This window comes from Melozone crissalis, unplaced genomic scaffold, assembly GCF_028551555.1.
Source record: "Melozone crissalis strain CALT ecotype California unplaced genomic scaffold, PUWL_Pcris_2 ptg000081l_1, whole genome shotgun sequence".
NCBI classification, from domain to species: Eukaryota; Metazoa; Chordata; class Aves; order Passeriformes; family Passerellidae; genus Melozone; species Melozone crissalis.
In genome coordinates this window covers 7,507,191-7,526,004 of record NW_026535858.1, presented here as the reverse complement: position 1 = coordinate 7,526,004, position 18,814 = coordinate 7,507,191, and the positions used below count along the sequence as shown (strand labels likewise).

The 18,814-nt window shown below is 37.6% G+C and overlaps 1 protein-coding gene across 8 annotated transcripts in view; it reads right to left on the bottom strand.

Moving 5' to 3' along the window:
* CDC42BPA (CDC42 binding protein kinase alpha) overlaps positions 1–18,814 on the bottom strand; it is a 181,125-nt gene that overhangs the window by 117,471 nt on the left and 44,840 nt on the right. For all 8 annotated transcript variants that reach the window (XM_054290530.1, XM_054290531.1, XM_054290536.1 and 5 more), the window contains one exon: positions 5,003–5,094. In XM_054290530.1, the coding sequence (XP_054146505.1) occupies positions 5,003–5,094 (92 nt within the window). The remainder of the gene's footprint in view (positions 1–5,002; positions 5,095–18,814) is intronic.

Sequence of the window (18,814 nt, the reverse complement as noted above, 5' to 3'; positions counted from 1 at the left end):
AAAAACCAAGGTTGAATCCTACACTCCTTTCACCTCTCTCATAATCAGTAAACCAGCAATGTGTGAAGACAGTGATAACAGAAAAGAAAATACAGGATCAGACAGTTTGAAGGAAGTGTCATGCAAACCTCTTTGAACCATCTTCAGATGTGTCATCAGCTGCAACAGCTTCACAAACGAGGCAAAAGCACAGGCTGAAGGAGTGCAATGCTCTGATGTCTAAACCAATGTGTATCTCTCAGTGTGGCTCCTGCCTAGCTACAGACTCACAGACCAAGCAGCTGTCACTTCCCATATGTACATTATCAGCCCTGCTCCTGACACTGCTGCCTTTTGGAGTTGCAGGGGGAGGCAGTGGCAAGGAGATAAAAAGAGGATATAAGACAGAAAGGTACTACATTTATTTGTTTGAACTAGTTTATGGGCTGAAATTTTTAAAGGTTGCCTCACATGAGGTTCAAGTTCAGATTTAGAATCCATCAAGGAATTTTCAGACTTGAAAAACAAAAATGGATTATTACTTTAGCCTGTAATATAATAACTTTAATTCATAAAGAATGTTTGCTGTGGTGTGCATGGTAACCCAAGACTGAGAATCACAATTTTTTTTTGAGGGAAAGATGAATCTTTTGCAGTGATACATAGCCCACAGTGTGGATTTGACCTTGATAATCCTTTTGCTATACTATCTAAATCTTAGAAGTTCTGGTAAGCCATCAGTTGTATCAATTTCTAAAGAAAAATGGCAGGAGGAGAAAGCCTCAAAATTGCACCTTATCAGTATTCAAACTGTATCCTACATGACTTGGATGACAGGGACACCCTTGGTGAGGCAGCCCGTGGTATGAAGCTACAATGTAGTTGTGCCCCAAAGACCTTTAAGTGTTTTGGGACTCTTGCTAGGAAAAATTAACAGGCTGCTGCTACTAAAGCTGAGCAGCTCCTGCTGCCCAGCATAGGAAATAATTTTTCCCCACCATTAACCATTGGAGTAGAGGCAGCCAGAGGCATAAGACAATACAAGTATTTCAAGGCCAATTTCAGGAATTCATTTCTTGCCTGTAGCATGCTCAGTGCAAGGCTGTGTTATCCTGCACAGGACTTGCTTATTGAAAGACACACAGTAAGAGTGCACAGCTGCCTAAATTTCCAGTCTCCTATTCAGCAATCACTTGGACACAAGTGCAGGAGCTACAGCACTGCCTTTGGTGAAGATTTGGAACACAGGCTTTCTGTGGCATGAACAAGGGCTTGGTACCTTCTGCAAATGTGTAACAGCATTGAAGAGTGACTAAAGAACAAAAATAGACTCGTGTTTACCAGCTGTGTTTACAATCAGTCTGAAGCTTTTAGTCTGTCAAAGTCATTAATGTTATTCCATATCAATAACCACCACACACAAAAGATCACAGACATCATCATCATCTTTCTGCAACCACAGCATGTTTTTGGGGGTGTCTCAGTGCTTTAGAAAAGGAAATCCCAAAATGCTTATTCCAAGACTGTGAAAGTAAAATCTGACACTTCAGCATTGAGCAGACTGATGCAGTTTCTAATTGTAACAAAAAAAAATTCTGAATCATGATTACAAATGTAGGCAGTGTTTACATATACACAGAGTATTTACTACCTACACAAAGACACAAATACAGAGTTTTGTTTTGATCTTTTCCCTTCCCTAGCAAAGTTGTCAAGGCTGAAGAAAGAGTAATCACTCCTAGTGATCCTGAAGTGTCTTGCTACAGGAACTTCTTAAAATTAGACTTCTTAAAGGTCGGTATTTTTTTTTTGTTTTATTTCCCTGTGAGCAGCCAAAACAAAAAAAAACAAAAAAAACCAAAAAAAAAAAAAAGATTGGTATGTGCTGATGTAAACATCTTGGGTTTAGCCAGATATGAAGTTTTTTTCTTTGTCTTCCAACCATTTTCCATATTTGCCACAAGCAGCAGTCTAGTTTGCATGCTGTCAGACACCCTCTGCCCCAAGCTTGGCTATTTGTCTCTGTGATATTTGTCTGCACTTTCCCTTTGCTTAAAAAGCAATAGCCTTTTACAAAAAAAAAAAAAATAGAATAGAAGTTATGAAAGTTGAAAGAGAAAGAAAAACAATAAAAGTAGAAAACAAGATTCAGCATTGGTTTACTTGTCCAGAAGAACAAGCAGACAAGAAAGAATGTTACTGTTCATAACTGTATGACAAAAATTAGGAGTAATCAGCTCATTCTCAAGCTATAAAACTCATCATCTTCAAAATATTAACAACCTAACAACCTGGTATTTGCTAGCATAAGCATGCACTGATTTTTTTTTTTCAAAGCCATAACAGAATCAAGTGAAAATTTTGGCAGTAGATAGAACTTTGACTAAAGTGCACTTTTACACTGCTGAGGGACACCACTAAGAGCTGTTGTCCAGTTGCTTCACCTTTCCTAGCAGCATTTTCCAGCTCCCAAATTTAAAGTCTTTTTGTTTTGAGTTCGGTTTTTCAAACCCTGCTGCTCAAAGCCAGCACAGTGAATTGCTTGAAGCCCACATTATTAATTTTACCATGATAATCCTGCTCCTCCCCCAAGCAAAACATCTGTGTTTTCTAAAGACAGCACTCTTACATGTAATTGTAAATAAGTAAATGCATGCATGCAGAGGGAAGGGGCATGTGAATAATTTGACAAAAAGGAAGCCTTTTCAGAAGGCAGAAAACAGGGTAAGGGGAAAAACAAAAACTAGGAACAATGAACTCTTACAGTTATAAGCAATAACGAGTTTGAACTACTTTTTGTCTGCATTAAACTTGTAAAAACAAAAAGGGAAATATTTCTTGACTATGCAAATTGAAGAAATTGAGTAGCGTAAAATCAAAATAAGAACAAGTCTGAGACTGTGCCAAAGAAAACTTGCACTAAAACTTTGTAGTCTACAGAATTTCAGAATTATGTTGATTCAGGAGACAAAAATTACCCCTCCCAGTAACCTAGAGCAACCTTGGTCTCATTTATAGTTTGCTGGAAAGAAAATACATTCTTTCAGATTTCTTAATCTGTCTCAGTAAATACAAGTATTGTGCAATTTAATAATAATATAGTTTTTTGTGGTTTAAGTAGCAGTAAAATTTGGTGGTCCATTTTTCAATTTTCCTCAGATATTTACTGGTTATTTTACAGAAAAACTAGCAATTTCAAACAGAACTTCTTTTCTTAGACAAATGTCTGTGTCTGACACATATCCTTCCAAATATTTATTAAGAACATAAAAACCCAAACATCTTCACTGAGAGAGCTCCATCTTTCCCCTTACTGAAGATTTTGACCATCATAGAGTCATGTTATCTTCCTCAGATAAGGAATTAGAAAGAAACACTGTTCCTAGAAGAGAAGAACTAGCCAATCACACAGGCTGTCCCCAGAAGGGGACAGGGAAAGTTACATTCTCACTGTTCACGGGATGATTCACCACAAAGAACTTCCTGAGAAAGAACCACGGTTTCTCTGCAGTTCAGCTGCTGTGGAGCTTGGTGCTGATTTAGCAGACAAAAATGACTTGTCTTAAAAACACAATATAAGGCAGGTTTTATGCATGATCCTCCCGACAAGAAGGCACCAACATCAGCGATTTTTCTTATATTTATCGCAATCTGTAACTCAGCTGCAACTCCTATGGTAGCACTGACCAAGGCTAATCTTTTAAGCAGAAGTGTTTACATCAAAATGGAGATTGCAACATTCTCTGTGGCAGAGGTTTAGACTAAAGATAAATCATCCATGAGTAACTTCAGCCATCAGTCTCCTTTATAAAGAAGTTTTACTCCAGATGGACCAAAACCAAGAGTGATAAAGCAGCTAAATAAATACTACCTTTTTTGTTATTTTTACAGCTGCCCAATGGTTATATCTGCACACAGGGATCAGAGTATGCAGTGGCACACACTATAGTAAAAATTCCTCTTCCTGACACACTACCTACAGGAGTCTGCTCTTCCACAACCACAGACTAGCAAAGACTGATTTTCACTCAAGATGCAAACATGTAAGTGAACATGACAACAACTCTTCTCTGTCACGGGCCAGAGCATCCAGAAATCCTCTCCTGACACAGAGAACTTCCATTTCCAAAGGCAATCAACACTTTGATCAGTAAATCTTTTTCTTTTTCTTTGGGTTTAAGTTCATGTGCTTTTTCAGGCACTATGCAGTACCTCCTGCAGAGGCTTTCCACACTACCCACATCTGCAGTATATTTAGCCATGAAAAACTCAAGGCACTGCTGTACATTAGATTGCTCTTCCTACAGCGTACTGCATGAAAACAAAGCTCATGCACCCAAAGGAATTAAGAAAAATGGGGCAGAAAGCTAACATTTTAAAGTTTCCTTGACCTAGTGATCAACAGACTTGTCTGGCAAATTCAAGTAAGAGATAGCTTAATCAGAAGCAGCAAAAAATTGTATGGTTTTACAGCAGTAGGTGACAACTGAAAAGGAAAATAACATCTGCTGAAATTCTTAAAAGCAATACAGGAAAAATATTCAAAAGTTCATTAAAATAGGAAACAATTACAGGAAAAGAGATATTTCTCTATGTTGTTGGAATGACAGTGTCAATATCTGGCTAATTAAGCTGCTGAAAACTACTTTCAGACTGTATATTTATCAGAAAAATTAGCAATTATTTGACTTCTAAACCATCAGTTACACACTGATCTCCACCTCCTGACTGGAAACAATTAGTCAAGCAAATGATTTATCCTCAGACAGCTGAAACATGGTCTCTTCTCAATACATGTGAGCCTGCCTGCTCTCAAAATTCGTATGACATAAAAAGAGCTGTCAAAAAATGTATAAAACAAGATGTATTTGCATCAAACATTAGGTGGGCCTATAATATCCATTATGGCTAACTAATGTAAAAACCTGAATATCAGTGTATTGCTATGAACTGTCTCTTCTCGTCAGTGCTGCAGGTCTGCAAGAGAATGATCCAAACCCTTCCACCTCCTTCTCACACCTACCTCCCCAAAGGCTCCTCGACCAATCACCTTCAGAATCTCAAAATCTTCTTTATGTAGTCGCATCTGTTTCACTTTAGATGTAAAAGGTTTGGCTGAAACAAAGGGGAAAAAAAGAGAATCATTAAAAAAAACCCAAAAAAACAACCCACACAAAAATCAAAGAACAAGGTAACAGTAACACAAAATAGATGCAATCAGAGGCCTAAACCAAGGGATCATTTTGCTTATACACCTGTTAATCCTAAAGGAATATAATGAAGTTTAAAGCTAGAAATAATGAAGTAAGATCTAAGTCAAAACTGCTGCGAGAAAAAGATTTACAAAGTAAGCTTGCTTTTTGCCTTCTTTTAATTGAAAAAAATGGAGTCAAGCTGACTGTATTTTTCCACAGACTTCTGAGTTCACAGACATTCACTGAATCTGTGGTATATAATTCTGGTTGCAAAAGCAAAGTCTAATATAATGAGTTCGCTTTGGACAATATTAATTTTTTTGCCAATCAGCCAGACAATACTGTATTCAATGAGAAATTAAAATGGTGGTAAATGGTAAGTGGAAGGGCAATGTTGGCCTACAAAATGTATTATGCAATGTTTTTTGAAAAATACTTCTTCAAGGGAACACTTAATAGTCAGGTTTTGGTTTTGGAAGGAAGAAAAGCTGCACTCAAGACATTATTAACACATTCAGTGAAAAAACTGAGTGCATTTTCAAGTTAAGCTTCATTTCCTTCTCCCCTTCTTTTAAAACATATTCGAAAGCAGTAAGCAAAATAATGTACTGTATTCCAGACAGGTAAAACCCCAGCACTGTTTGCAGTAAAAGTCTCAGGAGTACTATTCCTCTCTTTTAGCCCCATTTAGCACTACAATTAACCAGCCCTGGTTCATCAATACATCTCTGCATGCATGCAAAACAAGTTACTGATAACTCTACATCAAAACATGCATAGCACAACCCTTGGTAAAAAAAAAAAAACTTAAAAATTGAAGCTTTCAGTAATTTAGCAGGAAAAGGATTTCTTTATAAAATTATTGTTCTAAAGGCACATTCAATCCTTCACACAAATGAAATCCTATTACTAAACCAGATACTCCAGTAAATATGGTTCATACAAGAAGGTTGTATAATCAGGATTGGGATGGGTCTCCAAAACAAATTCAATTTCTGGCTCAAAGGCAGTCTAGCTCAATGATCCCAAACAAGCAACTTGTGATACTTCACCCAGTTTCACATCTATGAAAAGGAAACATTATTTTTGTAACAGACAAGACACTGACAATCACACTGCTGAATCACAAAACCCCAAAAAGGCACATTGTAAAGTCACCATTTTACAAGCCCATAAAACCTTATTAGCTTTTGCTTTCAGGGTGCAGAGGCCCATCTCTGTCTGCAGGGGCTGATGGAATCAGTGCAGATTTATTTGCAGGGAAGAGTTGTGACAGGCATCATACTGCAGAACAATTTGTTCAGAATAACATTTCTAAACAGAAGTGGGGAACTGTTTTCAAAAGCTCCAAAAGCAAATGACCCTAAGTAAGAACCAAGTTAAATAGTCCTAGACACATATAAGAAACCAAATTGGGGTTCTCCTAGAATTCAGAATTTTGTCTTTCTAATGTTATGAAATAATCCTGCTAAAACGCTCTAATTCAAATTAGAATTTTAATATTAATCATGCAGCCCCTCAAGGCACTACAGCATCCTTGTCCAGAACCATGCTACCTTCTGTTCAGCAAAGCAACCTTATAAACTGAGCCAAGACACAAGCTACCTGTAGTTTTGATACCTAAAACCCCTCACAAAACATTTTCATCCTAGTCAAAGCAGCTTTCTAAACCACATCTGCAGAACAATGACACAAAAAGGCAGCACATGTTTACAGCACAGCTCTAGTAACTTTCATGGTACAATACATGAAACCCTTTAAAAATCTCAGTGGTTCCAAAGTCTGAATCTGGTCTCTTTTTTCTGAAATTTCTCAGATACCAGGAATCAATTCTCTCCCAGGAATTACATCTGTTCCAACTAGAGGAACATCAGCTTATGATTAAAAAAAACCCAGTAGGTCCAAATAGTAAAGATGCAGCCATATAACACTGAGATTTTCATTGCAGTGCTACTTTAGCTTTACATTTAAAATAACTTTATTCAAAATATTGAATTAAAACATTAAAATATAGGTATAATATTACATTTTAAATACTGCTAAAATGCAATTTAAACAGAAGTATATCACTCAACTTCACAGAGATTCCCCAAACTTTCAAGAATCTTTTATTCCTTAAAAGAAAGGTCTTGCAGTAGAAAAAGTGATAAGAAAATGTACTGCCTTACTTGGACAGCCTGAGCTGTGCTACACTAAGTGACTGAATACAAATATCAATACTACTGACTAATACTACTGAACAAATTAAAACAAGCCATTAGAGCCTTTTAACTTGAAAAACAACTGATTGAAAACAAACATGTAGTTCTCAACTGCAGCATTTTTTGACCATTATAGGCCTGGCTAGAGTACAAGGCAGAATTTCTTGCTAACAAGCAACAGCATAGCTGTTTAAACCACAAAGCTCTTCCTCACTTTATATTGCAAGGAAAGGCCTGTCATTCTTTAATTATTACATTCTGAAATCTTCCGGGGTTCCCATAGGGATTCTGGAAAAATAAACATCACTATAACGACTTCAGTCAAATAACGACAACAAAAATAGGTTTGGAGTAGGTTAAATGATTTGTGGTATCAGCATTAGTGGAAAAGTTTGTAAAACCTTCCTCCTCTGTAACTTTTTTATCACCTCTAGCAGAGATGTCAATGTAGAGCCAAGCAGCTCTTGGAAGAAAAGTTAGAGCCCCAGGAAAAAAAAAAAAAAAAAAAAAAGATAAAAAAAGGGGGAAAGGGAAAAGAAAAAAAGAATTGCCCTAGGAATGTGCTCCAAATAGCTTGTTCCAAAAAAGGTCAATTTGCTTTATCATCAACGTTGTTTGTCTACTGTGCAAACATCTGCTGCTCTTGTGGCAACAGCAATGTTAAGTATAGAAAACTTGGCCTGGCCTGGGGTCTTGGAAGGCTCTCTGCAGACAGCGTTTCATCCACACAGATTTCCAGACTAGGAGGTTAACAGGCAGACCTTTGGCAAGCAGCCTGCAGTGTCCTACAGGCCTTAGAGAGAGAGAGCAAATGGTCAGGCCAGGGAAAACAGGGGTCCCTGAAAAGCAGATTTGCAGGAACACAGCCCTCATTTACACCCCCATCTCCCTAAAGAGAAGCAGCACAAAGTTAACACACAACAACACCCTCTTTTTGCACAGGAGCTGTGGTTTCTTTCATGGTTGATATGAGAGTGACACACTTGCTCTGCAGATTTTTGAGAGGCAGCATGGGCATTTCCTTTGGTGCTTCATTCAGCCTACAGAAATACACAGGGGCATAGATGATATTTTCCACACACACATCCCTTTTCAAAGTTGCTAGCCATGTGTGATAGAGATTAGTGAGCAGTTTGCTGGGCCAAAGAGAACTCTTCCTCCTCCAAACGAGGGGTGGTAAGTGTGGGCAGCCTGGCCACTGCCTCCTCCTGCTGGTTTTCAACTCACAAGAGCTGGAAGTTCATGATATAAAACTTTCCAGCATGTTCTCTATGGCCACACATTGACAAGTCATACACAATGTTCATGGAGGAGGCTGCTGTGAAAAATACTCTGTTATCAATCTCTGTGAAGGAGATGGAGAGATAAGAACTGACCTATAAAATCTGTTCTGTTTAAACACTCGGCCACTCCACCTGGCCAGTGCTTCCCATCTCACCCTGCCTGGGAAAACTGTGCCACCACCCTCTTGGCAAGATTCCTTGCACTTATTCAATCAATTACACATGGCAAGGAAAAACAAATCTCCCAATTCACCCTCCGGGCAACCAATGTACTGACGCAGGAAGCTAAGCTGAATTTTCAAACAAGGTGAACCTGCCATGACTATTTTTTCAATTTATTTATGTTTCTATGGCTCTATCCCCACATTTCATGCTCTAGCCATTCATTCCATTTATGCCTACAATCCATGGAAAAAAATAAAATTTAGTAAAAGGAGAATACTACAAGTGTTAGAAATTTAGATATTTTTTTCTGGTTGAAATTTAACCAGAACTCCATCAGAAGTAACATGTTAAACACATAGAAAAACACTCAGGAGGAGTCTAGTTGCCAAGCCAGGCATGCAGAGGAACATGTGTTCTACCCCCTGGCCCTGGAAAGGCAGGACTTTATTATAATTACAGCAAGCATCCAGCAGAAGAGAGGCAAAACAATGAGCTCTGCAGTAGTGACACTGAGCTTCAACAGTCTATCATATTTACAGTGGGGAAGCAGTTATTAGCATTACTCACAGTCTATTTAATAATAAGGGGGTGATGTTTTAAACTCTTGGAGATAAAAGTCCACACCTTCCAAAGAGTTGACACAGGATGGCAGTGACATAGTTGATAGCCCAATGCAGTTTAGTATTAGGATTACACCAAATGACATCAAAATAGTAAAACAGCTGTTTTGGATGCTTTATTAGCAAAGTTAGTCTCATGCTCCTGCCCTGCTCACTCTCCCTCCAGCTCCAAGTTTCTGTCTGCAGAGCCTGGGCAGGGCTGGCCCTGGAATTCAGATTTTCCCAGGCTAACCTGCTGGGGGCTCCTGCTTCTCCCTCACCTGCCAGGGCCCCTTCCCTTCCCCAGCCCTGAGGGGAACCAGGGGTGCTTCAGGCATGGGTTCAAATTGAACCCAAGTGAGATGAAGATCATGTTGACTGTTAAAGAAAGTGCAGCAGACCTGGAGCAGCAATTGGGACCCATTTAAATAGAAAACATAACAAGACAGTGCTCAGGAATTCCTCTCAGTGTCTCACTGATGCTGCATTTACTTTTGGATAAACAAGCTGCTAACTCTGCTAAGACTGAAGGCTGTACCCTTGACTGACAGGTTGCAGTAAGATACCTTTATCTTACCCCCCAAATTAGAAAACATGCTTCTTTAGCAATCAGACATCCCACAGCAAACCCAGCTTTCTGCCTGCTGCACTGTGCAATGTAAAATGCCATGTCAAGCCAAAGTTGTAAAAATTAAAAACTGTATCCACCAGAATTGTCAACAACAACAGTGAAAGTTCATTCTGAAGGAAATAGATTGGGAAAGAAAACAACCACCACGGGAAACTAGTCACTTGCCATTTCAAGACCCCTTTGCTTCACTAGCTGAAAGTATTTATTAAAATACATACAGAGCTTCCCCATGCAAATGAGAAAAAAAAAAAAGCACATAATCTAAGAGATTGTCATTTAACTCAACACCAGAAGGCTCTCTAATTCTTCTTAGTGCTGTCTTTGGGGAAAACAAATAAACTCAACCACCCCAACAAAAAACCCCACCACAAACTCAAAGCAAAACAATATATTGACAGCTCTGTTTTTTAAAAGTGTTCTGCAGTTTTGAAATTTTGGCTAAAATCCTGAAAGGAACCTCACAAGTATTTCTACTTTACAGGCTTGATCCAAACCTAAAATATTTATTTTCCACTGGCTTCTATCAGCTGAGATTATGAAATGTGTAAATAGCATTTTTGAGTTAAGACAGACCATAGCTGGAGCTTTCAAAAAACTCCAGAAAGGAGGTGTGAGAGAAAACCACCCTCAAAAAAAAAAAGTCTTTCTCCAAACAAAGGGGAAGTAATTGACAATCAGCAAGGCAGAGCTGCTTAAAGCATAATTTGAGAGGAGCTGGAAAAGAAATCTTTCCTTTCCGCCCACCTAAGGTTGGCAGAATAGCCAAGAAGGCTTTTGCAGTTTCTGCCAACTCTCAGGAGGAAATTGGGGTGAAACGCTGCAGTCAACAGCGATAGTAGCTGAACCACAGAACATCAGTCAAGACAATGTAAAAAATAAAAGCCACAAATACTCTGCTCAGTTTTAACAGTTAAGATTCAGTTTTCACTCCCTCAGAACATTTTTGACATGTTTTCCCTGATGAAGAGTTAAGTGCCAGCATCTCTAAGCACAAGTTAACAATCTGGCATTTTCCAGGAATGAGAAGCATGTCCACAAATTCCTGTACTACGGTATAGACAGACACAATATTCTGGATCCTACTGTGTTTGCATCAAGGTCAAGTAGAGACCATCCAGCCAACTTTGGCTACAGCTACCACAAAATATTCTTCAACTGGAACCTTAAAATTAGGGAAAAAATATAAAATACTGGTTTTTCCTTCCCCAGACTCAAACGAAAAATAATCCTTGTGTTCACAAAACACCCACTGCAGATCTGGACAACACTTTCATACCACATCAAGATACAGCCATTATTTTTTTTATATTACCATTCTTTCTCATCTCAAGAATTTAAGTAAACCACCCTATGTTTAAATATTATTATACAAGCAGCAAAGTGAAATATTGAATTTTAATTCATCCTGCTGTGGATTTGAATTCTAGAGCAAAACTTAACTGGTTGTGCTACAAGACTCCTGTTCCACCTATTAAAGAGGGTGGAAATGCTCTGAGAGCAAATCAAGAGCAGGCAGGAAGAAAGTTTTGTGCCATTTAAAAACCCTGAAAGGCTAAAACAAAAGACAAGGAAGAAGGTGGCCTTACACTTAATAAAGCAGAACGCTGCTTTGACTCCATCCCTCATGCTGTCCCAGAGCTGGAAACAAGTCAATTAAAATCACACTTCCAACAGTCAAGCTTAAACTTCACATTCCCCAACGTCGGAAAAATAACCCAGTATGCTGGTATTTGACTGCCAAAAAATGCTGGACATTTCAGCTGTAAGTACAATCAATCAGACCTGTGTTTAGAATTACTAAATGATCTGAAAAATCAAAATAAATCAGGAGAATACTTCAAGGAGAATTCTCAGTTCTTCAAAGCATTAGTTTTTCTTATGTAAAGCAGATATAACACCTTCTAGTCTGACTAGACTCCGGAAAAAGAGCTGCTTGTGGAACACTGTGTGTTGATCAATATCAGAGAAAAAAAAAAAGAAATCAAACATTACACAATAAACAGAGCATGCAACCACCCTTCAGTGAGGGAAGGGGGAAAAAAAGAAAAGGGGAGGAAGAATGTGTTAAGTAACAGCACTCTACTCTGAAGATCAGCTACTGTTATAACCACAACTAAGGCCTGAAATGTGTACTCTCTCAAAACAGTTGTGGAGGTATCAATAATTTCATTGTTTCCTTTGTCCTGCATTTATGTTTTTGCACCTCTCATTAAAGAAGTGTTCAATACGTATTTGAATTATAATTCAAATAATCCTCTCAATTAAAATATAGAAATGAACCCTCTCTAGAAATTCTGGTGCATACTGTACTAACATGGAAATGTTTTATTTCCAGAAGAAAGCCAGCAACTTTAGTCCGCTGAGTCCCCTTCTCAGCTTCCCAGGTATTTCACAGCACTGGAGAAGTCTCCACTTCTGAAGTTACAGAAAGAAGGATTTTAAGGGATACTGCCTTACACTCCCTTCTCTTGCCTCCCTTTCACCTCAGAATTTTAATTAAAAGAAAATATCTGTATAAAGCAAATAGGCTGAGGTCAGGCATTTAATATTCTTTTGCAAATACTGAGAGTCTCATTACACCTTACATGAGCAACTAAATTTTTGCTCTTGAGGAGAAAACAAAAAAGCTGTAAAAGCTCTGTAAAACTGAAAGCACTATTAATATTTTTAATTAGTTAAATGATATGCTCTAATCCTTGCGAGAAGGGGAGTGAGCAGACTCTCCACAAACTTTCCTTCTCTAAAATGACCCATTTGTGTAGCCAGATATTCTTAGCCAACACTTACATTTAGAACTTGTCAAAATGCACACCTGTCAAGTCTCACAGCATACATATTATCCCGTCTCTCACTCCTCCACTATGATACTTTCTCCCCCAAATTCCCTGCACATCCCTGCAGACACTTCCCACCAAGCTGCAAGGCCTCAGAAGAAGGACAGCAATGCAGCCAAACCCAAAATAGCAGCAAATTCCTCTTCAGGACACTTCTGGCAGGTGCCCACAGGATGAACACGTACCTATAAACCTTGTTTCCTCTCTAAGAGCATGGCACAAACCTGCTCATAAAACACTTCATTTACTGCAGGTTGCACTTGTTGGTATTTGCATTGCAACACAGCTCTGAAGCCCCAAGCAGAGCTGGAGAACTTGTACAAATGCACACAATTACACTCCTATTTTGGCCCTTACAGGCAATATTTGAAATGAAAATGTTATATGAAGCCCTGCATTCATGACATTAAACCGAATTTCAAATATTAAAACAACGTTAAAATTCAGAAAAACCAACTTCAATATAATGCATCACAAATGGAAATATGAAAAACTATACTGAGTAGCAACTTGGTGTTATGAGAAGGAATTTTGTCTAAATTAAAATAAGGTTCATCTCCACAACTGCTTTTTATTGAAATTTCGAGTTCCCAGTCACAAAAAAAAAAAAAAAGAAACACCTTCCATATGTCCACAGAAATTGTTCCACCTGGACAGCTTAAGCTCCTCTTCCACCCATACCTCACACCATTTAAAATGCCATCACCCTGTACTATTTGTACTGTAAGGACTGCAAACTTACTCATTTGCTTGCTCCTTGTATTTCAAGCTGGGGAATCCAATTGAACAGGTACATTATTGTCTGGTTCTTTTGCATTGACACAAGGGTAAAAGAACTGTAATTCAAAATTAAGTAATGTTTCAAGAACCATTCTTAGTTTTGTGACATTTCAAGGAGTTATGATATTAACAGCAGCCCTTTCTTAAAAGAAACCACACTCCTGAAAAGTCTCCAAAGATCCCAGAACTTGAGCACTCTCCCAGAAATACCTTAAAACTAATGCAAATGAAATAAAAAAATAATTAATCATTTGAAAGTTCTGTACATTAGGATGTAAATCTCCTGTAAGAAACTTGATTTGGCCCACTTGAGAATAAAAACCATATGATAAAGCTGAAGTACCTAATTGTGCACCAGATCCGGCTCTATTTCCCAACCACAATCATCTCCACCTGCTTCCTGATTAAGTGATCACTGGAAAATAATGCTGATTAAGATATTTTTATTTCAACCGCACTTCACCTCATGGCAATTTTAATAATTTAATCCTCAGTGCTGCTGAATCACTAAAACCTGTTGCTACTGCAAACCATCCCCATTAATACAAATCAAACTTCCAAGAGAATCTTCATTCTGAAGAAGACAAATTTCCCAACACCTGTAACCAACCTATAATAAATATTTTCTGTGAGCAGGAAGCTCCTACATAAACCACATTTGTCTGTGGGCACACATGCAGGTGTCAAGAAATCGCTTTGATCCACACCTTCTTTGTAACATCAAGGCTGCAGGAAAGAATAATTCTGGAACCCAGAGGATGGATTTAATTATTTATGAAACCAAACAGAAACCTGCACTTATTTTTTAATAAGTATCTTGGTTCTGGTTTTAGGCACCCTTAATGCTTATATTACCTACACAGAAAATTATTTTAAACCAACCTTTCAGGGCATACGGTTTCAAATTGTCCCTTTAGGACTGCTAATGAATCAAGTGAAGGGATTCACTAATGGTGCACCTGAACTGACTTTTGTGCTACTGAGCACATCATTTATTTCAGTATCCCTGTCAATGACACATCACAAATGAGAGAGACCTCAAATCCCTGAACTCTTACACGCACATATTTGAAAGGTTGAACCTGAATGAAGAGTCATCTTTGAATAATTTTGTAAGAAGACAATTATTTGGTTTCCTTTATCAATGTAAGATCAAAAGAGGAGGCCACAAGTGAAATTCACAACCTTTCTGTAAATGACTGATTGGTTCCATTTCAAACTAACCAAAAAGAACAATAAACCTCAAGGCAAACTATTCTTCATCTTCAAATTCTAGACATATTCTCAAAACTTTGTAAGCTTTCCCCCCTAAATACGGAAAGATGCTCTTATATGAACCTGATTTACTGGAGAAGAAACGTTTTGCAAGTTGTGATCCTAAACACACAAAATATCCACTGAGTTCTGAAAATTCTTTGAATGCTTTTACCCAAGTTTTATCTCAAAAGTCTTGTTTATTAGAAACTTAAAAGGAAAAATCATGGCAAGACACAGCACACACAAACAAGTTTGAGATAAGTAATGGGATAATACGGAAGTTGGATACATTTTCAGAGGAGTGCAGAACACAAATTTTTAATTTCTAAAAACAGCAGCAGTTTTAAGGAGAGAGTCACTTAGTTACCTCAATAAATCAACCCCACTTCAGAAGAAGGTACCATTCAAAAATTTTAGTTGGCACTTAAAATTTTTTAAAAATTTAGCAATCTGGATACTTGATAAAAATACTCCAATGGAAACGGCATTCTAATAAAAATAGATTCCTGAGAATATGACATTTTGCAAATATAAATCATAATTAAGTCATAAGCAAAATGAATGCTAGAAATTCATTATTCTTCACTCTGAAATTAGTTTATAAAAGGTTTGATCTATGAAAAAAGTGCTTGCAGGGATGTGAATTCATAGGTCACATTTTTATAAATGTCTTGTTCCACAGACTACAAAGGAGTAAGTTAAGAAGTAAAATGTAAGCAAACAAATGTTTCTTTTTGGTATAAATAATTTATGTTCCACATGATATGACCAAACCCATTTCACTAATTTTTTCAGCATCTTTCCCTTTTCAGCAAGAGTCCTCAGTACAAACACCTGCTCATGAAACCTCTTCTTCCTCTAGACTTGTGCAACACATTAGTGAAAGCTTAACAACACTGTGAAAGATGATCAAAACTTTCTCCAAAATATGTGAATTTTTAAAATTTTTTCCTATGAAAACAGTACTTTTAAACCTTTTCTGGGAATTGGGTCTAGTCTTAGGTCAAAACTAGATTATCTGCATTATAACCCAGTGAACTCCCTACCCATTACAAAGAACACGAGAAGTGCAACATTTCCCTTCCCACAGTCTAAACACTGGGGGTTTTTTCTGATCTCAAATCCTTAGTGAAGTGTGCCAACTCCTGCCCTCATTAACACCTATTTTTAGATTGTTAGTCTGTATTTACTCAGAACTTATTACAAAACATTCCTATTAGTTTTAGCTTGGTTTAACAACATTGCTCATCCAAAAAAAAAAGTTAAGTTGCTCTTTTTGAAATTCTCTAGTTATATCTGTGTAAGTAAAACTGATTTCTGAAACTAATGTCACACATAAGTGGAAAATGATCATTCATATGCAATATATGCAAGAGTTCCAAATGCATTTCCCCCAACAACTCTGACTGAACTCATCCACAATTGATGCCTCTTCATTCCTATCCATACATTGCTAACTTTATACTAATATTTCTTTCCATCCAAATCTTTCTCTATTTATTATAAAAATGTAATATGCAACTGATTGTTTGAATACTCTCAGTTTATCTGAAAGTGCATTCAAAAACCATCTGTAGAGTAAAAAACACACACCTGGAAAACCCGAATTCAGTCCGGATATGGTAACTACTGCAAACTACTTTAGCAACATTCATTCAGAGGAAACGGGCTGCTTATCTAGCTGCTGAAATGGAAAGGACTCTTTCATACAATAAGGTATTCTGGGATTATTTTCTTGCTATTTTTCAAATAATGATGGCATATCAATTAAAAGTTTTATATCCAGCAGCAAATGGAAGGCTGGTGTTTACAATAGCCATTGTGTACAGTCTATAAAAAGCAAACAAACCAGAAGGGCAGAATGCAGTCCTTACAAAGACCTGTAACTGAGGTGGCATTCAGAAACATTTGGGTTTCATCCTCTAGATTGACAACTGCTCTCAGACAGATGTGGGTTTATAATTAAATTAATAATTCTGACTAAGCATCGTCACCACCACCAAAATCTGTTACACATAAATACACATGACTTGCTGTCAAGAAGGTGACACAGATTGGAAAGAAGCATCACTCCTGCAGTCACAGCACGTGTACCCTCATAACTCTCATAACTTCCACCCTTCACCTGACTTGGATCAGATCTGACTCAGTGGAAGATGTTTCAAAGACAATTCACTTTTTTGCACATTCTTCAAAGGTAGCTGGGTGGCAGGAGGGACTCCTAAACACACACAGTCTAAAACATCATCCCCCCCTTACTCCCTAATCCCAAGGGAACACCCTGGAACAGCCACAGGGGTGGGAGCAGACATCTGCCCACACAGGTGCTGTAATTGTGACTGAACCTTTAGCTCAGGGACCCCAGTCAAGCACAAGGCACTACTAATAAAAAACATCAAGTTTTATTACCCACTTCTGCTCATAGAATTACTTCTGAGGGTTTGTTCTTTTCCTGTTTTCTGGTTTTTTTTAAAGTAAGAGTCTGTGCCCAGACTCTTAGTGGAACCAGCAGATAAAACTGGATGAATACTGAGTATTCCCTCCACATCTTTTAGCAAACAGATAAACACACAAATACTCTGGATAAAGTTTGGGCAACTCCAAGGATCACAACTTTCCTGATTTACTGTTTCCTCTGACATACATATATAGAAAAGATGATTCATAGGAAAGTGAGATATCACTCTATAAAGCTGAGAAATCTTTTTCCAGAAACCCGACATCAACAGAGTATTTCTGGAAATAGGAAAATTATTTAATACACATTACTTTTAGAAATTACTGCAGTTGGTTTTCAACATGTCTTGGGCCCAAATCCTGAGAAGAATGCAAACATTTAACTTCTATTGAAATCAACCAGACACCTGTGACTGCATAACTGTGAACTGCCATGCAAACCGCCAACTTCAGACACGAGGGAATTACAGAGTTGTGAAATTTACTTGTGTACACAAGGGCTCATTACAAAAGAAAGGAAAAGAGACGACACTTCAGAGAATGAGAATCAAGTATTCCCTCGTATACTAGAAAGATGTCCAAGCCCATAAAAAGGGAGTAATGAATACACAACACCCTCAACCTTCTCACTTCTTTTTGTTAGTACTTCATTTCAATTGTTACTTAACTTACACAGAGGGATAGACAAAACTATGATAACAGGGAGCATCTTAACAAGACATACCACAAGAAATGTTCAATACATTAATTTCCTTGCTTTCAATTGTGATTGTTTCCTGATTTAGTAAAACAGGTATTTATATACATTTAACTACAAAGGTCTCACCTTCCAATGATAACCTAATATGAACTTTTTACATAAAAAGATCACATATTACAGTGAGTTTAGTTGTGTATGTTAACAATTACTATTTCATGTCTTGTTTCTGTAAAGTTGCTAAACTTAACATTAAATTACTTCCCTATAGTTTCTGAGTATTTCCAAGTACATCTCTCATACCTTTTCATCAAACATCAAGTTACCCACCTAATTTACAGTGAAGTTGTTCGAATCTCCAATATCAAAACTCATCCAAAATCAAGCTTTCTCAGATGACTTGTAAAAGCCTTGCAAAAGTTGCTTCTTGAGTCAGGTACTGCATGTTCTAGCCATTATGAGTTTTCCCCAGCTGGGATTTTTGTCCTCTCCCTGTGTTTTCTGCATCAGCCATGGTACAGTGCTTCCCCTGAATGTGTTAATCCTCAAAGGATCAATATTCACTGCAGAGATAAATCTTACTGCTTGCTCCTTTATAAATTTCAAATAATGAACCTCTCAGTACTATTTCAAATGTCAACAGGATCTCTGGCTCAACACAACAGCTCATTTAAATCAACTACTTCTGTGTGAGAAAGAACAGAAGATTCATTTGTTTTATTCCAACACTAACACT